General features: G+C 41.0%; 1 protein-coding gene across 11 annotated transcripts in view; it reads right to left on the bottom strand.

The window, feature by feature from the left end:
* Positions 1-3951: 3951 nt before the first annotated feature.
* The window catches only part of celf5a (cugbp, Elav-like family member 5a), a 272470-nt gene continuing 251883 nt past the window's right edge, over positions 3952-24538 (bottom strand). For 9 of the 11 annotated variants that reach the window (XM_054788697.1, XM_054788705.1, XM_054788702.1 and 6 more), the window contains exons 8-12: positions 14684-14896; positions 14450-14551; positions 13330-13473; positions 5881-6062; positions 3952-4311 (exon numbers count right to left, since the gene is read on the bottom strand). In XM_054788697.1, coding sequence (XP_054644672.1) covers positions 5935-6062; positions 13330-13473; positions 14450-14551; positions 14684-14896 — 587 coding nt within the window. In that variant the 3' untranslated portion in view covers positions 3952-4311; positions 5881-5934. The remainder of the gene's footprint in view (positions 4312-5880; positions 6063-13329; positions 13474-14449; positions 14552-14683; positions 14897-24538) is intronic. The other 2 variants (XM_054788700.1, XM_054788708.1) reach the window with 1 other exon arrangement.

The raw sequence follows: 24538 nt of genomic DNA, 5'->3' as shown, positions 1-24538 counted from the left end.
AGAAACAAAAAGGCAGTAATCGGAGAAAGCAAAGTAAGAATGTATGAAAAAAGCAAATGATTTGATCTCGGAATATGTCACATCTTTGCGCACATCGTAAAGTGACGCTAGTTTAGATATATGGCGGCCATGTATGACCGTCGCTAATGGTAAGCGGTCGTTTTGTCGGTGGCAGCTGCGGCTGTTACACCTACAGGCCTGCTGCTGTCTAATTGATGGATCATTTTGCTCTTAATTTGACCTCCTAAGGCTGCTAATGCGCGCTCTCGCTGTGCTATTATTGCCTTTGGAGAGGAAATACAGCTGCTCTTCCCCGAACAACAGCATATAGTCGACTCCCTAAACATGCATGTGCACTGTTAGATAGTCCATTAACACTTTTATATGTTTCTTGGCAGCAAAAACATCCGACAGCAAGTGGGTTAGCGACACTAAGGGTAAATAGTCCGTAAATGGACCAATCAGTATTCTTTCATAATGAGAAGGTGTGCTAAATGTGAAATTAATAACATGTAAACAATGAGCGCCCCATCAAAACGGTTTAGAATGTATTTTTCAGTAGGAGCAGTTTTATCACAACTAGTCTGAGCACATCAGAGCAGTGAAGGATGCTTACCTACTGTCCAAAATCCAGTGGCCCTTGAGGTCATAGAATTCTGAATTTGACCAAAATTTGGCTTTTTCATGGGCTTTTGTGAATTTTTGTGACACAGCCTCAACAAGAGATGTTAAGAAGACACCTGAAGTTACGTGAAGTAAACACAAAATGTAAATATCCTCTGATTTCAGCCTCTGAAATGTGAACATTTTTGATGTAATCCATGAAAGCGGACCTATTATCTTTGTGTTTTAGGCAAAACAAGATATCCACACACATCAGCTTCGACTCTGGAAAACAGGGATCAATATTTTTGCCTCTTTTCTAATATGTTGCCGACCAAATCACTAGCTGTTTGTGTTCGGTTCATGTTGATTTGGTTCTTCTAGGGCCTACCCGATTACTTGATTCATGGAAACAACAAACTTCAGATTAATCGGACAGAAAATAGTCGTTAGTCTCGGCCCTAGTATCATGTTTGTTTGTGAATTTTGAACATGTATGCCATTATGTTACTATGCAATTTCCTGGAGATTATAGCTAGGTAATGTAGCTCATACAAAGAGTTGGAGGCTATTCAGGTTGTCAATCTTCACAAATGTTTTCCGGGACGCGTCGCCCATTGTGTGTCCTCACACAAGCATCTTCGCTGCCCCAGCAAAGTGCCTTAGAAAAACAGATCCATCGATTTGTTTTTGTTTTTTTTAGTTATTCATAATTGTTGTTTACAGTCTTGGAAGCATAAATATTTTTTCATACTTGTGTTTCCATTTTCAGTACTTTTCCAGAGCTGAAAATTCATAAACTCAATTTCTATACTTTTGTTGCCTTCCATACTTATGCGTAGGAACCCTGGGAACAGACTCAGATGTAAGCAGTAGTGTCACCAAAGGCATTGTCGCTTACTAGGGTTAATTGAGGTTTTGTTTGGTTAACTTCTTTTTGCACTTGCATGACAATTAAGAAGATTTTAAAAATGCAATGTGTGAAGCACGAATTACATTTGTATTGCGCCTTTGTTCTTAAAACTCCACTTGTCTGATTGTTAGGAATGTTCAAATGTTTCAAATAAATATTTATGGTGGCGACAGTTTGACCCAGGAACGGATTATTTGTGTTTTGGATCAGGATAATTGCTTCCAAAGTCAAACAAATTGGAAGTTAACCAGTCTTGAAAAAAATGTTTGGTTCACCTTAGAGGATGCACTAAAAGGATAAAGTAGCAGATAATTTCGGCCCCTTGAGGTAAAAATCTATGCTAATGCATTCCAAAGTAGATGCATTAAAGTAGGGGTGCTCAAAATGCAACCTGAGGGCCATTTGTGGCCTGCAGCTTGTTTTTTTCTTTGCCAAACTAATTGAAAGAGAAAAGCCCTTCTGACATGTCATCGTGTTTCGTCTAAAACCTAAAAAAAGGGCGTAAATTTTGATAGAATTTTCTTCATACTGCCATTTGAAAAGACTGAAAAATCGAGAGGGTTGGCACATATTGTCATGTGTCTTGTAAAACCTAAACAATATAGCCTAATTTTAGATGATTAAACTTAAAACTGTCACCTTAAAGCCGGGAGGACTTGAGTGCAGTAAAATAGTCTCTCTGGGTAATCGGGAGGGTTGGCAAGCATGGATTTCTCTGGAGGTGGTGGAAAAACGTTTGCCATCCTTCCCTGCCAAGTGACAAACCACCGTACCTCCAAAGGTGGCCTTTTCGAAACACTTTCTGCCCGTTCTTTGCGAATCCCACCATCTGGCGTGTCAGATTAGATAATTCTATATCTATACTGGTTGTATCTGCTGCCCATCTGATCAATATTAACTCATTATGAAGCCCTCGGATCTGAGGGCTCCTATTAAGAGAGAGATATGCTGGCTCCTGGCAGAAGCGAGGGAATCGGGAGGACGCCCTCTCCCGCTGAGAGCAGCTGGAGAGGCTTGGCAGCAGGAGAGGCCGTGACCCGACAGGCACCGCTGTTGCAGCACGGCGTTGCGGGAATGTTTACAACCACTGTCAGGCTCATTTGTATATTTTATTAAGCAGTTACAGACACTGTGCTGTTTTTACTGCCTCGCGCACACGCTGCTCAGCCGGATGGCACTTTTAGCACACTACTTTACGGTCAGATTATCTGGAATATCAAGGCTTTAATGACGGAGAGGAAGGACTACTGCTCCTGTTGTTCACTTTATGGAAGGCGCTGCTCTGGTTCATATAAAAAAAGATGATGCTGTTGTGCCACTGTTCATAGGTGTTTGGACTTCATTGGCCATAAACCCCCACTAACACTGACCTCTCCCATGAAAAAGATCACTTTAATTTGGTGAATTTAGCTTATAATTCCATACGTCAATAAGGGTAAACCGCTTTAAGAGATTGCGTCAATAATCAGTGAATTTTCCTGTTTCGGGATGGCGCTGCTGTGATTTGATGAAAATTAAATCATTTTTCTTTTATATAATTCATCGTTTTCCGTCCAGCTCACAAGTGGTATACAAAATTCATGAAGGAATAAATGAATTATATTTGATATTTTAGCTTGGATTCACCATCTAAAAGGCAAGAAGTTGGCGCCCCCTGGTGGCTGAAGATGTCCAACATCTGTCTCAGGGGCCACGTGTGGCTCACAACGCATATTTAAAAAAAATAAAATTAAACCATGCCGGCCTTCTGTAGATGAAATGTAGATGAAATGAACATGCCCGTAACAATATCCAACCCCCATTTTCTACGCCACTAAAATAGTATCGCTTTTTTTTTTAATTTTTTCCATACATACGTACAGTATATTCTCAAACCCAGTAGCTACAAAAAAACCCCATTCCTTTTTTTTTTGTGTTTCAACCTGAAGCTAGTGTTTCCTCCTTAACGTGTAATATCATCAGTAGTAGTTTTTAATTCATTAATACTATGCATGACTGCTCAGAACAATACAAACAGGTTTGGTCCTGTGGTCCCTTTTGGGTGAAAGACTTTCAGTTGTTGCTAACCTCCTCAATCACCTCCTCCGGGCTAGTAGCCTCCTCCTCGGCGCTTGCTGGGTGACAATATCAGAAAAAGAGGGAAAAGAGAAAGACTTCCAGTGGACGGAGAAGAGAAGAGCTTTTTGTCTTGCCACTGTCTGTCTTCGAGTTTGAACCCTCATTTGTCCAGTGTAGTAAAAGCCACAAGCGCATCTCTCATATATATATATATATATATATATATATATATATATATATATATATATATAAAATACGTATATATGTATATGTATATATATATATATATATATATATATATATATATATATATATATACACACATATATATGTATATATACACACATATATATATATATATATATATATATATATATATGCTTATATAACATGTATATAGAAATCTATTTGTTGCTGCTTCTTCCTGTTTGTTTGTTGCTTAATTAATGATTCAAGTCTCAACAAGAAAAAAAGTTCTGTTGTTCAGTGTTTTTTGTTTTCATCAGTTTTTTCCTTCCTCACATTGTGCCATCTGTTAGCGTCCCCCGGCGACGCACCTCCACGTCTCGCTCCAACTTACGTCTTCATAAGTAAATGCTGATATGTCTTCCAAAAAAAAACAGAAAAAAAAATCCTAACGTGTTGATTTTTTTTTTTAAAAAAAGATGTTGCTTTCCAAGAAAAAAAAAAAAAGAAAGATAAGCCCCTCCGTGGTATCGTCACGTGTCCTCTAGAACCTGGAAAATAGAGCGTTATTTATTTATTTTTTTTAAAACATCATATTGCTCATTAAACCGTCATTTTGAAAGATCAAACTCTTCATCCACGAACACTTTAATATGGTCGTATTACATCAGCTTAACGCTTTGCGGGCTAACCCGAACTGGCATACCAACTGATCTTTGTCAGTCAACACATTGGCCGAGCTTCTCCTAATTAGCATGCTGGCTGCACTGCATTAAAAAAAAAAAGTCAAATCTGCACCTAAAACTATTGCATGTTGGCAAACCATTTTAGAACATTTTCAGGTTCAAATTAATGACTGCATGTAAACTCAATGGTCACGTGATTAATGCGGGATTTTTTGGGAGGCCAAAACTACACAAAAATAAAAATAATTAAATAATATTTCAATGTTTTATTTCACATTTATTTCTTTTATAAATAATGTACTTATTTATAACCTTTTCATTTATTTACTGGACTTTTAAATAATTATACTGAACCTATTTTTTAAAGATTTGTTTTATGACCAATTTAGGTGTTTCATGATATTTAAAAATATGTATTCATTTACTTAATGCATGCTCCATGGAATGCAACATGAGTTAAATTAAGCATTATGTAAATAAAATGGTCATTAAACATACACACTGTGTGTGAAATAAATAAGTATAATACACACTTAATCTAATTAGTGGACTATTTATGTACATGTATGTTGTAATTGTAAATCTGTTTAATTAGATTTCTAAATGTTTCAGAGGTCATTGACATGATTTATCAACTTTGCTTAAATATGTTCTATATTGTTTGTAATCATGTTCTATGTTGTTCGTTTTTTTGAAAGCAAAAGGGAAATTTGTAAAAATTACATTTTTGTACGTAGCGGGCGCCATTATGGTCTGCACGCCTTAGAAAAGGGGCGTTTCCCCAGTGACTTACTATGTTCTGTGGCAACTGATGCCGCCGTCCTATTTTTTTCCTGTGTAGCATCAGGAGTAGCACCTTAGTATCCGAAATGCGTTTATATGGTACTTTCAAGCCAAACGCTTCTCTAAAGGTGTTCCTCCATAGCAGTCTTCAGTGAAACGAACGTGAGGCGGTGGTCCATTTGTCTCTTGTTCCCTGTACTTGTTTCGTTCATTGTAGTCTTAAACCGTCGTCTTTTGGACAAGAAAACAAACCCAGAGTATCACTCGGACGCTGTGAGCAGCCAGTGCCAACACAACGTTTTGGCATGACTACTATTTTGATGAAAAATATACCGAACGAAGTCGACGAGCTGCCTGGGCGTTCGCCGACGTCACCTGGGAAAAGCCCCTTTTCGAAGGAGTTCAAAAATGTCATTTTTACGAATTTACGAACGAACGTCGAACATAATTACATAGAATATGGAACATATTTAAGCAAAGTTGATAAATCATGTCAGTGGCCCTCTACGTTTGGCACCAAGACGTCCCCTCAGACAGTGCCAGTGACATGAAAAAAACGAGCAGTTTTATCTTTGTAAAGGCAACATTGTTAATGTAATTGGATGTGATTCGATTGTGCAAGTGTACTTAATGTAGTAGTGTGGAACTCACCTGTGCTGCTGCTGCTGTTGCTGCTGCTGCGATGAATACTAAAGGTAGGCTGTGTCAGTAAGGGCGGCTGGCATCCTTCGGTCTCTTTAGTTGGACTTTCAACCTCTTCATGCCAATCTGAAAGCCGTTCATGGCCTGGATAGCTGCCTGCGCGCTGGCCGGGTTGTCAAAACTCACAAAGCCTGGAGGGAAAAAAAAAAAAAAGATAATCTACAAATTGACAGCCAGAAGTACCGTGTATTTCTCTGCACATATCTGGGTTGAGAATTTGATTCTCAATCGTAATGTGTCTCCACTGGGCACATTCTAAATCACGTCTAAATCGTCCAAATCACAACCTGAGGACTGTAACATTCGCTCATTCACCTGCGACTACATTTGTGTGCGTAGTAAAGGTTGTGCCCTTTATTTCTTGCAATTGCTGCTCTCACAAAAATTTATGACGGCAGCAACCTTGCACAGAATATATTATGAAAAACTGGAAATAGTCCACAAAGTTGGAGAAATTGCAATAATACAGCGCAATAGAAGTGATGAGACGGCAAATGGGCTGTGGCTTGGATGCATTGCAGGGGGCCAGGAGAGGGAGGGGGAATTACGTCCAAGCCCAGCAAGGTACACGTGGCTAGTGTTAGTACGGCCTTAATGTGTAGTAACGAGTGGACACGTTGGTGAATTACAGTGTCAACAACCCTTTTAAACCAAAGTGTTGCCATGCAGACCACAATCTTTGCACCTTAGTGGATGTCTGGACTCAACTGGGTACTCATTAGATTGCAAGGGTGTGTTTCTACACATGATAACTCTGCCTGAGACCCCCCACCCCCAAGGGGCCCCTTATACTAACCTGCACTAAACATCCTATTTCCATCAAATGTATAAAAATAAATAAACAACGCCTTGAGAAGTCAGTGACCAGAAACTGCAGTGGACTGTGTCTCCGCTTGACGCGCTCCCCTGTGTCTGGGGTGTCATTAGGAAGGTTCCGTGACCCGTGGAAAACAGCAGGAGATTCTCCTCGGCCACCTGGGAGATGTGTCTGCTCAGGCCTGTTCGGTCGGGTCTGACTCAGGCCGTTTAGGGCAAAGGAGACACATTGGAGGAGCCTTTTCCTGTCCCCTTTTTCCACTGGGGGCTGCTTATAGAAAAACTGAAAGGCGGAGGGGCCACTTTGATATTCTTTCTTTGATATTCCATTTCATTGTGAATCACGATATGCTAAGTAATTACAGTGAAACCTCGATTAGCACGTCTTGTCGTGTTATTAATAGACTGCGTGAGTCCAACTGTGTTGTTAATGTATTTTTATCAAAATACGTGCTTGTTAGCACCTTATTAGCTTGCGACAACGTGGAAACAGAAACCGGAAATCAGCTGCGTCACCAGTCTATGTGAATCTTTGTATTTTCTTTGATAACTCACACAGCTACGCCACAATTCTCAACAATGTTAACACAAAAACATTTTTATTGTTTTGCTACTACATTTTTACATGCATAAACAAATTCTAAATGCATAAATATGATGAATGAAAGGGATAAACAAACTTTTAAGGTTACTTTTACCTTCACTGAAGACTTGAAAGACACGATGTGGCAGGGAGGTCAACGCGGACACCACCTTTGTGTTTTGTCACGAGTTATTGCCAAAAATGTTAGGTTAACTGGCGACTCTAAATTGTATGAATGTGAGTGTGAATGGTTGTTTGTCTATATGTGCCCTGCGATTGTCTGGCGACACCGCATCTCGCGTGAAATCAGCTGGGATAGGCTCCAGCATACCCGCGACCCTAGTGAGGATAAGCGGGCATAGAAGATGATGGATAGTAATAGCAGGAAGGATACTTAAGCGCAAACATAAATTGATGGTGTGATAATGTGTTCTCACTATACACAACCATGCCATCTCTTTTTGGGGGACTAGGACTTCTGAAATCTGGATTGTTCATTGTGACAGGGTGCACCTAAATCAGTACAGCGTATGCTGTAAGACGCCATTTTGGTATGCAGGTGATTCTAATGTAGACCATGTTTGATTATATTTGGAGAATATACCAAGTGCCAATAAAATGTGGACAAAACGTGGCCCCCGATCCACACTTTGGACAACCCTGCCTTCCGTTGTTCCCTTGCCTTTTTGCTCAGCATCAGTCTAAATGTCTTCCCTCTTTCCAGATTAATTACACTGTTCCTGCTCGTACCCCAGGCCGAACATCATGCTGTAAATGCATAGCGTATACGTCAATACCACAAATAGGTCTTCTTTCATGAATTTATATGTTATCAAGCCCCTCTGGGGAGGCGGGATCGGCGATCAATTCTGCTCCTGAAGTGAAAACAAATGCTGATCTATAATTGTCCTGTGCCTCCACCCCCCCAACTTACACATCCAACATGCCTGGTCAAAGTTTTTATAAGCCTCGGGGCAGGTTTGCTATATGTGTAGGCTGACAGAGGTAAATGAGACAAGAGGAGGCGCGGTGAGGAGGTGCGTGAATCAGCCTCAGTAGTGAGAGTATTGACAGATATTGGGGTGAAAGAACGGTGATGCTGATGCAGCAGCAGCAGGGTGTTCAGGTCACGCAGCGGCTCCAAGGAAACAAGGACATAGATCCTGATCGACGACATCATGGCCAATGTGGCCTCAATGTATTTGTTCATTATATACCTTTTTTTGAACAGTGCTGATGCCAAAACACAACAGTCATCAAGATGCAAATGGAGGTCAGTCGGGGGCATGACCGTTTTCAGCATTTCATTCATTTTTCTTTGCTGCTTTGTGTTTTTTCCCCACAGTGGCATTTTTTTAAAACAGTTACCCCAAACTTGCTCATGCCCTGGTCAAATTTTGAAATCATGTGCATTTTTATTTAGTGAATGGCAATTCCTTGGCTGGCAATGACACAAAAAAGTAGCAAAAGACACACAAAAAATATCATATTTCCAGTATTTGTTAGATTTTTGACAAGAGGTTCCAAAATAGATTCATACTTCTTGGATTCATACTAATTTCTGAATACAAGCACACCGAATGCTCTAAATGTACAGTTGATAAGATTGCGCAAGATGAGACGCTCTCAACCTTTAGAATGGTACAAAACATTCATTAACCTTACAACATAAAACATATTTATGTTTTATTAGAAAAACCTTGCAACTAAATACTGTATCACCGTTTTGGCTAGCAGGTGCAGAAACAGATTATTTTTCATTATCATGTCAACGTTTGCACATAGACTTGTTGCCAGGCAGAATTACTACAAATGCTGTAATTATTTGTTGCTGTTGTTGCTGCTGTGATTGTACTGTTGATTTGGATGAATATGCTTCTGCTGTTACTGGCTACATTAGCACATGTATAGAGAGTTACCACCACCAAGTATTACAGAAAATACCCTAACCAAAAACAGTGGATGAACTGTGATGTAAGGGCTAAGCTACGTGCTCGTTCGACTGCATTTGTCATGGGCACCGCTGAGGACGACAAAAAGGCCAGATATGACCTGAGGAGGTCCAAACGAGAGGCCAAAAGACAGTACAGACAGAAGCTGGAGGGCTACTATTCCACCTCAGACCCTCGGCGCATGTGGGCGGGGCTCCAGCACATCACAGACTATCGACAGCAGAGTAGCGTAGCCACGTCCAGCCAAACCACACTTCCAGATGAGCTGAACGAGTTCTATGCCCGCTTTGACACCCAAACTCCTGATGAGCAGAGAGGGTGGCTGAACCTGGGGAGCACACAGGACTCACCTCTCATGGTGACATCAGCTGATGTGCGCAGGGTTCTAAACAAAACAAACCCACGAAAAGCAGCAGGCCCAGACAACATCTCAGGACGTGCACTTCGGGTTTGCTCATCAGAGCGAGCTGATGTGCTTGCTGACATATTTAACCTGTCGCTTGCACAAGCATCTGTACCGACCTGCTTTAAGTCCACCACCATAGTGCCTGTACCCAAGAAGAGCAACGTGACCTGCTTGAATGACTATCGCCCTATAGCACTCACTCCTATTGTTATGAAGTGCTTTGAAAGAATAGTCATGACCCACATCAAAAAGAGCATCCCGGCGGCAACCGTGGACCCTCTACAGTTTGCATATCGCCAGAACCGGTCCACGGATGATGCAGTCAACACTGCCATCCACACAGCCCTTTCTCACCTACAGGGCCAGGACACATACGTCAGAATGCTATTTATAGACTATAGCTCTGCTTTTAATACAGTCAGCCCCCACAAACTCACAAATAAGCTCCTCACACTTGGCCTGTCTCCCTCCCTCTGTAACTGGGTGTTTAACTTTCTCACAGGCAGACCCCAGTCAGTCAGAGTCCACAACCGCACATCCAGCTCAAGAATTGTGAGCACTGGGACCCCACAGGGGTGTGTGCTGAGTCCACTCCTCTACACGCTCTTCACCTACGATTGCGTGGCCTCCCAGAACAACACCAGCATCATTAAATTTGCGGATGACACTACAGTCATCGGCCTGATCACTGGTGGTGTTGAAACATCATACAGAAGAGAGGTGGCGGACCTCATAGCTTGGTGTCGTGATAACAATCTCCATCTCAATACAGATAAGACTAAAGAGATGATCATCGACCCAAGAACAAGGGAAAAGGAGCCACATACACCCCTGTTTATTGGTGAGACTGAGGTGGAGAGGGTGAAAACCTTCAAGTTCCTTGGCACACACATCAGCGAGGACCTCACCTGGTCTCACAACACCCAACAAATTCTGAAGAAGTCCCAAAGGAGACTGTACTTCCTGAGAAAACTGAGGAAATTTGGCATGTCCACCAAAATCCTTAGTTGCTTCTACAGATGCACTATCGAAAGTGTCCTTACCGCCTCCATCACTGTTTGGTACGGTAACTGTACAACACGTGATAGGAAGGCACTCCAGCGGGTGATCAAGACCTCACAGAACATTGTTGGGGCAGCCCTCCCCTCACTGCAAGACATTTATAAAACTAGAGTCCTGCGCAGAACACACAACCTCATCAAGGACAGCACACATCCACAACACTCATTATTCACACTCCTACCGTCAGGCAGACGCTACAGGAGTTTGAAGTCCAGGACCACAAGGCTGGCAAACAGCTTTTACCCACAGGCCATCAGGCTTCTCAATGAAGCACTCACACACGCCACACGCAACACACACTCATAGCACTTTATTTATTTATTTATTTATTTGTATTATTTACTTGTATTAATGTCTCTTCGGTTGTTGTTGCTTAATTTCTTGGTATTTATGTACAGTATATGTGTTTATGTTTCTTATGTTCTTATTCTTTCTTGTGTTTTTCTTTCTTTTCTTGGGAGAATGAACAGAATAAGATTTTCATTGCATGGTATAACTGCTGTTTTACCATGCACATGACAATAAAACTCTCTTGAATCTTGAATCTTGAATCTTACTTTATCTAAAGCACAAATAGGACAGGGTGTTGATTGGAAGTAGGCAATAATTGGAGAGAGTCTCTTATTTCTGAAATGTCAAAATATATGTAAAACAATGTCATTTTTTAATTTTAATAATGATTTGGAGTGCAGGTGGTTCTCGGTTTACGGCATTCTGTGTTACGACGTTTTGTGGTTACGTACGCGGTCCCATAAATTAATGAAAAACTAAATTTTGGTCTGTAAACACAAGACTTGCTCAAGAAGTAGTTACAGAGGAAGAATACACTATGTCCAACTCATGCACGGCCGCACTACTTTCAACACTCGACTGTCGTGACGAGACATGGGTCGGTTACCGGTTTCAAGGTATACCACCGTATGAAAAATTCACCGTTTCAAAACCACTAAAATAGTTCGTCATACCGTTCCTGTGGTATAAAAAAAGTGGAGGTCCAGCCTGGCTACTCCATGGAAATACTTTGTCACGTCCTGTGTTATTCCTCGCAGTCGGAACTGGGCTTTGACGCGGTGAAACCACAGGAGTGTGCTGTCTGGCCAAAGGTCGGGCATAGATAGCACCGGCCTTAGCTGCCTAGTTAGCATTATTTATTAGTTATTTATTTAGTCAGAATTCAGTTATTCTTTTTTGTTATTTTTAATACATATGCTCCACTTTGATTGTGTTCTATTACATGGTTTAAATATTTCATTCTATTGCTTTTCAATGAATATATTTCAAAATAACACATTTTAGAGCTGAAATTAAAATACCGTGAACCTGTGATATTTTTGCCCAAGGTCATCATCCCATCAGAATAAAAGTACATCAGGAGATTGCCTACCGCCACACCTGTTAATGTTTTTTTTGGACTAGCACTAGTTAGAGACCCTGGCGGCTATTTGCTTTTGTAGACTATATTGAATAGAGGCATTAACTGGAACACTTACAGTCTAAGACTAGTTTAGTTTCCATTTCATTCAAATCAAGGATCATTCAGATCATTTCAGCATTAGTCAGTAATAATAATAATAATAGTAATAATAATAATAATAATAATAATAACAAAATACAAATGTATAGTGGTCAAAGTAATTTTAAGTACCACATCCCAAAATGAAGTTATTGCAACAATAAAATGTTAGCCCCCCTATAACAGCCTTGTTAAGCAAAAATCACTCCGCTCTTCACGTTCTTTGGTATTACCATATCTAACTTATTCTGTGGCGATATGGGGTAGTAACTATAAAAGTAATCTTAATTCGCTAAATGTACTGCAAAAAAGATCAGTTCGGATATGATCTAGTACATTTTCAAACAGCTAAAATGATGCATAAAGAAAACAATAACCTGCTATACCCAAAAATGTCATACACTACTTTTCAGCAAGAGAGGAGAAATATGATCCCAGTGAAAAACTCAACTTAAAACACTTATATGCGAGAACAACGATCAAAACCCACAGCATTTCAGTATGTGGAATGAAATTATGGAACACAATGAGTAAGGAACTCAAACAGTTGATGTTTGCAAAATACCAACTGTGTACAAAATGTGATGTCTAATCACTGCAACACTCATTACTCTTCATTCTTGCGAGTTCACCATCAGTACACACCTATTATTACAGCGAAGGTCAGTTATCTTTAAAGTGATTATTGTTTATTTACTATTATATTAATTATGTGATTATTATTTATTATGATTGAAGAAACACCTTGACAATTATATTACTACATTGTTACATTACCTTATCATTTTTCATTGAATCATTTTCCCATGTATCAACTGGGAAAGACTACATCGGAATACAAGAAGTGAATAAATGTATTGCAATTGATGTGAAATGGACGGGGGGTAGGATTAATCAAGCTTTGCTTCTTCCTACTCTTTTTGGACGTGTGCAACTGTGAATTGAATTATATGATGTATTCCCTTGTACCTTGTATGCATGTTCAAATAAAATTAAACCATTACCGTTACCAAGCCTGCTGACACTAGGCTTACTGTGTGTCTTGTCCCGTGATTGAAGAACTCACCGAAACACTTGCTCTGGTTGGTCGCCCGGTCCATAAAGACCTTGGAGGAGATGACGGTGCCGAAGGGCAGAAACATCTGCATGAGTTCATTGTCTCCAAACTCCTGTGGCAGGTGGTAGATGAACAGGTTACAGCCCTCCGGACCTGCAGATAGAAACAAGACTGACTGCTGGGAATTGGCATTCTTTATTTCGTCTCTTCTCAATGCAGACTTTCAGGTGGACTTAATTAAGATGAGGTGTGCCACTTCATTAGGAGGAGGGCATGCTACAGTATCTTAGTGGTATGTTAGCTCTTTTCAAAGAGGTTAAACCAGTGCATTAAAAATGAGAGGATTTAATTGTACCAAACATATAATCTGAACAGCAATGACTACAAATTTTAGATACTGCGAAACAGAACCAAAAGGGTTCCTGATTTTACCTTTGGGCCTAAGCTACTTCTACTTCTTATCGTGTGTCAAATTGGATTCCTTTTGTGACCTAATGCAATAACACCTAAAAAAATCGGAGATGATTGGTAGAACCTTTCAGAGGAAATGGGTAAACAAAAAAAAAGAAAAATATCTTAAAAATAACAGTTTCTCAGCTGCCTTGACCATTGTGTGATATATTTCATTAAATATCTCCTAAATCTTTGGTGCAGACAAAATTAATGTATGAAAGTTTTAAAAAAACTAATATATGGCAGTGGTATTGTCATGGTCTCAGGCTGCATGAGTGCTGCCGGCAGTGGGGAGATGCGGTTCACTGACGGGGAAACATGAATTCCGACATGTACTGTGACATTGTGAAGGACAAACTGGGCTGTATTGCAGTTTTCCAACATGATAACCAGCCCTAATACACCTCAACTGCCATGGGTCTATACTGTACGTGCAGGAAGGTGCCACTAACAGTGTTTTATCACCCACATCTTGCATGTATCTATTTTCTGAGATGAGCTGTGAACCGTACATTATATGAGGCCGGTTTATTTATCTATTACACAGAGAATGAGATGTGTGCAGCATCAAGTTAATATTGCTCTCTGGCCTCTTCTTCATGAGCGAGCCAGAGCAATATTGTCCTCTCATGCTTATCTTTGTTATAAATCTACAAAAGTAATAATGTTCTCTCACCCTCACCTTCTCTCTGTTGCTGCTGCTGCTGCTGCTGGATGACCTGTGGCGCCTGGGGCAGCGTCTGGCCAATGGGAGTCAGCGTGGTGGCCGGGTAAATCGCTACAAGAAAAATGCGGATGGTGTGACGCTAAGGCCTACGGTCCATAACGCAAGACCTGATGGTGTTCTTATAGGGGGGCCGTAGCAATACATTTAAAGCTGGTTGTAAATAAAGTAGTGGCGGGCGCTCACCTGTGTATTGCTGTACTCCGGTGAAGGCTTGCTGCAGGGTGTCGGCGGCCGTGGGGCTCTGGGTGGAGTACGGTGGCAGGCCGTTGGTGTAGACCGTCTCCACGGCGGGGTGTCCGTTTGGCTGATGAGGGATGCCGGTGAATCCGTTGACGATGGGTGTGACGATGCTGGGCACGGCGGAGGTGGTGATGTTGGCTGGCGGAGAACTGAGGCCTGAGGGGACGAAGGGAGGACCACTGAGAATTCATCTACACGACACTGTTACACATAGTAGAAGTCTTTGCACCATTTGTTTTTGTTGTTGTTGTAAGGTAGAATTCGTAGGGCGCCATTAATTGTGTCCTCAAGTCATTTTTTATTTTTTAAACATGTCACATTTGGCAGGCATGTTCACTATGTTGTTTCCTTGGCAACATAGGGCTGAGTTACACCTACACTGCAACAAAAAGGACAGGGAGAGTTGGAAGGTTGCTGATAATAAACTTTTAATTTTACCACCTTTGTTTTGCCAATTCATTTACATGTTTTATGTGTTTATATTTTTTGTAATTTTTTCGGATTTGAGTACACACGTTTATTATTATTATTCTAGCAACTAAATTGCCTTTTGGGGGATTAAATATACTCAAAAAACACATTTCTCAAACATGGTTATCCTGGTGCTCTGCGATTGGCTGGCGACCAGTCCAGGGTGTACCCCGCCTCTCGCCCGAAGTCAGCTGGGATAGGCTCCAGCATACCCCCGCGACCCTAATTAGGATAAGCGGCATAGAAAAGGGATTGATGGGTTTATCCTGGTGAAAACGTATGGGTTTTGTTTTACGTTTGCGTTTTTCATTGTGTTTTTCATTGTGAAAATGTGAACATTTTCATTTTCATTGTGTTCATTAAAGGGGACTATATAGACTCCTACTGCTCCTCCAATTGTGACATTTTTAATGCACAGTGATGCATTTTGATTGAGAAAACACTTCAGGCATACTGACACACACACAAACACACACATACGTTGTCAGCATTGTGCAGAGAGGCTTGCATGACCATGCCGGGCTACACCACATTTCCTGGCTAATGCAAGGACACGGGTGTGATACGCGCCTGTCAAACATCCGCTATTTGTCATGACACATCAGGCAACATCGCAGGGAAGCCAACCTGTGAAAAATGAGGCCGTGTTTGTGCAAGCCCCACCCTGCTGCTCAGCATGATGAAACTACCATGAAACCACTGAGGGAAATAAAGCAAAAAACTTGATGGAAATGATTAGAGAGGCATTTGCCTGGAGAAGCAGGTAGCAGAAACAAAAAAAATGTCCGTTACACACACCACAACCTTTGGCAGGTTGACAAATGCGCCGGTCATAACATATTTGATGCACGCCTGAGAGGCAGCAGCAGGATAGTTCATGAGCGGAATGGAAATTGGTTGCTCGCCGTCCCCTCTCATGCAATGCATTTTAAAAGGGCCCTCCTTTGGAAAGTGTTTCCAATTATGCCAGGAACACCAAAGTACCCATTTTGCGCTGGAATCTCACGGCGTGATGGCCTCTCTAAAAAAGGGGCCTCTGTGGTGAAGCATCCGTGCTCACTGAAGTACAGCTCCCCTGAGACCACCTCTCAATCTGGAAACCTTAGCCCTGATTGGACGAGGGAAGGAGGGAGCTTGGGGGTGGGGGAGGTTTGTGTGGTTGTCACGGAAACGCAACAGCACATCATATTTCCATCATACTGCTGGGCCTTGGCAGAGCATGTTACAAGTGGTCCACGTATCAGCATTTACGTAAATGTGATGGTACACATGTTGTACATCCAGAATTTTGCCTCGGTTTTTGTACACTGCCTTTTTCGTTCAATATTGCATGTGACAAACTAGTTAATTCAATACTTTGTGAAATTGAGTGCCCACGCGAAGCATCCTACGTGTTGCTGACTCACTGTCTGTGCATTTTTTATTGAATGCAACTGCTAAATAATCCTACATGGGGCCAAAAAAAAGTTGCGGGTTCCAGTATTTTGATTAAAAAAAAAAAAACTCAGAAAAGCTATTGAATTCGATCTCGCCATGATGTACGGGAAGTCTGCATCACCAATCGGTTCAGCGTGTGGAATGGATAAAACTGGTTTGCATTTTTCCCTGTAGGGAAAGTTTGAGCACTTACTTGAAAAAACGTAATGAAGTATTTGCAACGTCACACCCAGATTTTATCAGAAATCGTCTTGTGACTACCCTTCTTTTGCGTCTATGCAGGTTTGTGCTAATTGACGTATGAGTAGTGGTGACTATGACGTATGCAGTAGCGGTGTAATAAATGTACGTTTTGATGGAGAACAGCAACTCTGAGGGCCGGCATTTTTGTTGTTGGTTGTAAAATTCACTCACATGCCAACATTTATCACGTCACTGGCCTGATTACCATTTGACGTTTGCATGGAAATGAAAGTGTTGTTTTTAAAAACTTGTGCTCTAATGCTTTTATGTCTGTAATGTTCACAAACAAAATAACACTTTTTTAAAATCCCCTGTCAGTTTAAAACAATGTAGTGTAAAAGCTCCGTTAGTCTTTAGAGGGCTCACGACAGTGTGCGGTGAGAGCTGTTGTGTCTTCTCCACTTCTTTCCCCCTCTTTAGGCTCCCCACCATTGCTTGCTTTCTGTGGGACTATGATGAATTAGCCTACAGCTTCCGTCCTTTCTACTGCCAGTACCCTGGAGAGCGCCGCTCTCGTTCGTTAACCGGTGACGGCTAGCCTGCTAAAGGAAGGAAGGCCACATGCACGCCAACCCCTTGTGCCGTATAATGTAGCCTCTCCATCATCAGGTGGATTCATTTTGCGGTAAGGTACTTTGGGGGTGGGGATGTCCTTTACATGCAATTACATAAGTGCCAGCATGACATGCGGGGCAAGGGGCAGGCTCCAAAGGGAGTTTGTGACAAACGGGGTTGTTCCGTTATTTTTGACCGCTGGGAGCAAGTAATAGCATGGATATTGTAGCGAGCACTGAAATATTTATATACATATTAATGTTGTAAAATAACAACTTTACAATGATTTTGATGACCATGTTGACCGAGTATCACAAGCCTCTCATGGTGGATACCTAATATTAATATTCAAAGAATTTTTTTTTTTTTGTTCTGGTTACTCTGAGGTTTTTGTTTGTTTTTGAAGTGCATACCGTGCCACATTAAATGGTCTTCCGGGTCACACATGGCAAATGCCTGTAGGTTTCCCACCTTTACTGAAGTAAGCCCTCATACACTGTATTGTGCTCATTTTGTGTAAGCAAAATTACTTTGAGACGCAAGATGGGGAAAGGAAAAACTCTTGATCCACTCTTTGCTGTGATTGCCTGGCGAAAAGGAGCTTGGGCGTGCGACAGAAGTATTTATTATGCTAATTATACATTCAAATCAAGCAAGGAACCGAGAGTGCAGTCATTACCGCCAACGAGGACTGTCTGCCGCTGGAGCAAGTAATAAGCACTCCAAACAGATGCTTTCATCTAACTGATTTAAATTGTGATGCATGTTTTTTGGGGGGGAGGGGGGCAAAAGGAAAGAAAATGTCTAGAAATGAATAACAGAGCAGCTTTTTTAGACAAGCTGACACCCCCAAGAAGAACTACTTGTATGTGAATACTAATAGCCACTTTGGTGCATATTTGTCTCTGACACATACTTAGATTATATGCTAATCGAGCAACAGGAGGGTTTTTCTTATTTTTAAATAATGATCTTCCTCATGTGTGTTTGGTATTACATTAAAAATGGAAAGATGAAACGTGGATGACATCAAGAAAGAACTAAAATAATCCCTCGCCACTTTACGCTTCAAATTCCGTGGCTTTACGCCATCACGGTTTTTAGAAAATATATTAATGAATAAATCATAATGTTTAATGGTTGAATATGGCCTATTATTAGTCAAAACTATACATATTTAAGCAAATTTTACATTTTTTTGCCTAAATTAAACATTTTCAAGCATAAAAATGGCTAAATTAACTAAAATGCAAATACAAGGCATTCAGAAGACTCATTCAAAGATGTTATGATGATATGTAGTATTCTCCACTGGTCACTAGGTGTCAGTAATGTTAATGTAATGTTTGGTGAGACACAGAAGCACCAGACTTGATCACCTGAACAACAGGCTTTTATTTCAGGTTTGAATGATCTCACAGCAGGCACAATAATAACTAACATGGGATACTGTTGCGGTCGTAACCCGTGCCAAGCTAAAACTGCACTCTGAACCCCTGATGTCACTTCCTGTCCACCCCTCACTCAGTTTCCCTAACACCGGAACACATTGACAGCAACACACACAAGCACAAGTCTTATTTATGTCTTGAATGACTTTTTTTCTTTTATTATGTCAACTATATTGGGTAATAATAACAATAAGCCATAAACGAGGAATTACTCGATTACATTTCTATTTGTCAACTGTATGCATAGCGTGAACACTCGTTCCGACCGCCATTTATGACACTAACTCTAATTCACACTTTCTTATTTAAAAGGTGTATGATGGAGTTCTTCCATGATAAACTCAAGGTTTTTATTCCTTAGCTAGAGTTTTTTCTTGCCATTTTTGACAGAAAAGTTCTTGCTGATGTGGGGCTTGGTTGGGTTTCTTGAATGTCTTTAATGGGATGGAAAGTTGGAAGCAAAATGTCTTGATCAGATGAAGAATTAAAATTCAGAATTAATCATTGGTTCCAATCCAACTCCTAAATAAGTAATTATAAGGGAATGGGCCATATAGTGCAGGGGTGTCGAAACTTTTTCTAAATTTGTGGCAATTTCAAGGATTTTGTGCAACCGGAGCGAACATTTGCTTAAGCAAATTATTTTGTGAGGGACATTAAGAAAGAAGAGGGCAAGAATTTGGGCTACAACAGTTCATGGCGAACTTGCTGTAACGTCTGTTACGAGGAGCATGTGGATGGATGTCGGAGCCTGGAGCGCTGGGACATTGACGTGAACAATATCGCAGTACGTACTGATTTTTGTCACGGACACGCCACACCTTCCCCCGGCTTGAGCCATCGCCCGGTGGAAGGGGACTAATGTCATCCACAGATTCATCCTCAGGGAAGCATATCCACACAGAGGGTTTCTTTGGTCCTGTCATTTCTGGTTGACCTGAACAATTTTATTCTATGATATATTTTAGATATGGGTCAGTTAAAAACGGATGACGGGCCGCATTTGGCCCGTGGGTCGTAGTTTGTACATCAATGATATAGCGCATGTCTTTACATTTTGAGGCAAGTTAATTCCAGTTTTCAAAATTTTAAATAAGTCTGAGAGGTCCCACAGTAGTATTGGAAGTGTGTTGGCCAAAATTTAAAGTTTAAAAGAGCTTTTAGTAAGCCCAACTGGCAAAACGCCATTTTGTGTGTCTGTAGCTTTAATGCTAATGTACTGTGTTTGTTCATGCCTGTCTCCAACACGGTGTGTAGCTCCAAGAAGCGCCATTGTACACTTTACATGTACATTGTAAGTCCACACTTGTCCAATGTAATAGATCATAGGGTATATCACAAAAATGCCACATTAAGGAGTGGGACAGGAGGACACAAACTTCGGCAACACATGCATATGCACTCGCATACAATGCTAACATCGAGTCACATTTTAGCACCATCACCATGCTAGCTTAGTCTAGTTGAAAAAAAACAGAATCAGCTCCCACGTCTGTAGCTGACTGCCATAGCTTCTAAGATGTGTTGCGAAGCCTGCTTTTTAAAAAAAAAGCTATCCTCCATGACGTGTTGGGTGTATGAATGACGCAGGCTCATTTAGTGGCAACTTCAAAGCATTTGAGCACCTTCTTACAAAAGTAGAGCAAATAAGTGGGGTGGATGATACATTTTTCTTACTGTGAGAATATCATTTAAAAAAAAAGTCAGTTTTGCATAAAAACTCTTTTTCCCATATAGAAGGCATCTGTGGCGGCATCATGAACATTTGCAAGGCCTGCAGTTCCGTTTGTGTGCACAGAACATGAGAAGACACACTTCTCACATCCGAACAAAGCATCCTATCACAGCTGGATCCCAGTGATGGGAGAGTGGGAGCGGCACCTGCTTAACATTATTTCCAAAAAGCATCACCATGCATCATTGTGAGCATACACGCGCTAATCAGCCCAACCATCTGGCTAACGGCTCGTGCACCATCGAGCTTAAATGCGTTGCATCTGTTGATCAAACGGACGCCTCATTGTTTTCCGAGTAACACCCTTAACCTACGCGTCTCTTTGTACTCCGGCCTGCTGTCGCCCACTCATTTCTTTTTTTTTTTAATTTCACAAAGGTTACGCGGATCATTTCAATCAAAGATCAATGTCACACGCAGAGCTCGGAACCGGGCACCTATTAAACGACGATCTGATCTTCATGTTAATGCACACGCGCCAGTCTACCTTGCTTTCACTTAATGCATAAATTAAACCCGAGACCCTAAAAGAGAATACAAAACGGATAAGGAAATGAATTATTCCTCTGACTCATGACTGACATCCTCCAGTATCTCTCAGTAGTGTCACACTATCTTGGCCTACTTATGCAGACAGACTTGTAAGTAATGTTTTGTATCTCTTCAAGTGAGTCTAAATAAGTCATAGCCACACAAATGTAGTATACGAGAGCTGCTCCTGAGGCAGCATGACTAAAATTAATGAACGCAGTGAAGTAAAACAGGGAAATAAAACATTTCATGTTTATGTTAGTCCTTGAAGTCTTGCAAAAAAAGAAAACAATAAGCCCGCCTTTCTTTGAAGGATTAATGGTACATCATGTTGAATAATAAAAGGTAATCAGGAGGCGTTGGCTCAAAGGGAGATGAATGGCGCACTGACATCAGACTCACACACTTTTGCTGGATTTGTTGATTATTATTGTGCATGAAGTGGAATGCACTACTCACTGGAACCAGCACTGTTGATTCATCTCAGAAAGTTGCGCTATGTCAACATTCTTCTTCTTTTTTTTTTGTTTTTTTTAAAGAAAACATAAGACATAATATTGAAACACAGACAGTGGAACCTCGGTTAGCATCATTAATCTGTTCCAGAAGGTCAGACGTAACCCAAAACGTACACTAACATTAAATACATTTAAATAAATCCAATTTTCCCATAACCAAGCCCACCACAATCCTGAGTTGCTTCTACAGATGCACTATCGAAAGTGTCCTTACCGCCTCCATCACTGTTTGGTACGGTAACTGTACAACACGTGATAGGAAGGCACTCCAGCGGGTGATCAAGACCTCACAGAACATTGTTGGGGCAGCCCTCCCCTCACTGCAAGACATTTATACATCTAGAGTCCTACGCAGAACACACAACCTCATCAAGGACAGCACACATCCACAACACTCATTATTCACACTCCTACCGTCAGGCAGACGCTACAGGAGTTTGAAGTCCAGGACCACAAGGCTGGCAAACAGTTTTTACCCACAGGCCACCAGGCTCCTCAACGAAGCACTCGCACACGCCGCACGCAACACACGCACACACTCATAGCACTTTATTTATTTATTTATATTGTTTACTTGTATTAATGTCTCTTCTGTTGTTGTTGCTTAATTTATTGGTATATATGTTTATGTGTTTATGTTTCTTATGTTCTTATTCTTTCTTGTGTTTTCTTTCTTTTCTTGGGAGAATGAACAGAATAAGATTTTCATTGCATGGTATAACTGCTGTTTTACTATGCACATGACAATAAAACTCTCTTGAATCTTGAATCTTGAATCTTCTTGAATTCAATAGTGTTTCCCACTAGGGGCGTCCCGATCTGATATTGATATCGTATATCAGTCAGATATCAGCCAAAAAAACAGTTTTGGATTATATTGCCCTGCATTTAAAATCTCCGATATTGGCACGCCGATACAAGCAGTCCATTCTAGACTCCACACCAGCACTTCTATCCAGCAGCAGCCCTTCTGTTAAGCATGCAGAACCCGTGTGATCACAACAACAGCACTGTAAGAATGTTTAACAAGGATTAGGGGTGAAGATTTTTGTTAAAGTCCGAAAAAAAACGTGAGTGAACATGCATGCACAAGTTTCCTGTCATTGTCCGGAAGTCATTGGCTGTAACCAAAATGGTGTGTGCGAACTGAGGCAAAATTTTTTAACGTAAACCAAAATATACGCTAACTGGGGCGAATGCTAACTGAGGTTCCATTGTACACATAAACATAAACATACCAGAGAGATAAATTGATCATGAATTCACAAAGTTAATCAATCAAGGACACTTAGTCAACCTGCCTTGTCTTACACATATACAGAGGTAGGCAATTGCATGAGGATACTTTTTGACTGTATGTACTGTATTTCTTCATGTAAGCTACAAAAAACAACCGCTGTAACTTTAGGATGCTTAGACATGGAATTTGGAACACACCCGAGTGGACTGACAAGCACATTTTTGAACAAGATTGGTCATAAAACGTGGTTGCCATCAAGCAAAAAGTCTTTACAAGTGCATGGGCGGACTTCGCAACTAACTGCCCATCAGTCATTGACCATTTGTCTAATGATTATGCAACTTTGAGGACATCTGTATTACATGTATTCCAAAGCATGGAGAGTACAACCATAGGGAGTGCCAGTGCCTAAATACAGTCCCTGGTTTATCCATCAGGATGAGAGGCTTCTTCGCAAGACTTGGACGTTACTTTTAAACCACTTTCTGTGATGGATCGCTCCCATCCAAAAATGCACACTTGATGAACACCGAGCGGGAATGCACATACAGTAAAGCGGGTACACAGGCAGCATCTTTCTTTATGTACAGTGCACTTTTTCCCCCTTTTGGCTTCAGGTGACCACACGTTTGATAAAAAAAAAAGGTTAATTGGGGTCGTGTTGCATTGATTGTGTCTCTTCTGTAAATTCAAATTCACTGACTGTACTGAATTAAATGAAGCAGGACCACCGGGCACGCTGAATAAAAGACAAACTGCCTTCTCACGGAGAGGCGAACAGAATTTCAATTTAAATGCCTGCGAGTGAGAGAGAGAGAGAGAGAAAAGAAAAAAAAGAGCAAAAATAATTTGATAAACTGCAGCAAGCTGGATTGTTGTGATAGCACCTCTGACTGGCTGACACGGATTGGTTAAAAGTTAGCAAAAGATCACTCGGTGCTTCGGTGTTGACAAAGTAGGTGAGTGGAGCACAACAAAGACTCAGATGCTCTATTATTCATTTCTCTTCTCTGCTTTTGTTGAGGGAAGAATCATTCTCCCTTCTTTCTTTCGTTCTCTCAAGGAAAAGCTGAATAAGCGAAAGCGATGCAGAGATGCTCAAAGTCACTCCCTTTTCAAATCTTTGCATACACCATTGCATCTGTGTGAATTAGTTTTGATTTCCAGTAAGAAGGTGATCTTGTGACCTTGGCCTGTGGCCTGATTTTTTTAATGTCAGTGTGAATAGTACAATTTCCGTTTTTTTCAAATGCAACCCAAGCCTCTTTCGTGTGTGGATATTAATCCGATGCTACTTCAGTCTGAACTTTCGGTTTGTGTATATCCGACCTACACGTCCTCAAAAGACGTTTTTTTGCCATGCGAGAGTTGGGGAAAGGTAGTCACAGTTTTTCTTGTTTTCTTTTCCAAAAACAATTTTTTAAATCTGTGTCAGTGAAGCTGCTCACAATGCCCTACCACTCCTGGCTCCACTCTTGAACAAAATGACTCCGGTCACACAAAATCCTTGAAATTTTCATAAATGCGCCAGGACTGAGACCATGTATTGGAGCCATGTTTACTTCTGCAAACACATGGCACCGCGTATGACGTCATGTTTGTCACGTACCAGACTCA

Source organism: Dunckerocampus dactyliophorus, chromosome 10 (genome assembly GCF_027744805.1).
Source record: "Dunckerocampus dactyliophorus isolate RoL2022-P2 chromosome 10, RoL_Ddac_1.1, whole genome shotgun sequence".
Classification (NCBI taxonomy): Eukaryota; Metazoa; Chordata; class Actinopteri; order Syngnathiformes; family Syngnathidae; genus Dunckerocampus; species Dunckerocampus dactyliophorus.
Note: the sequence above shows the minus strand (reverse complement) of the source record. Positions and strands in the feature narration are given on the sequence as shown.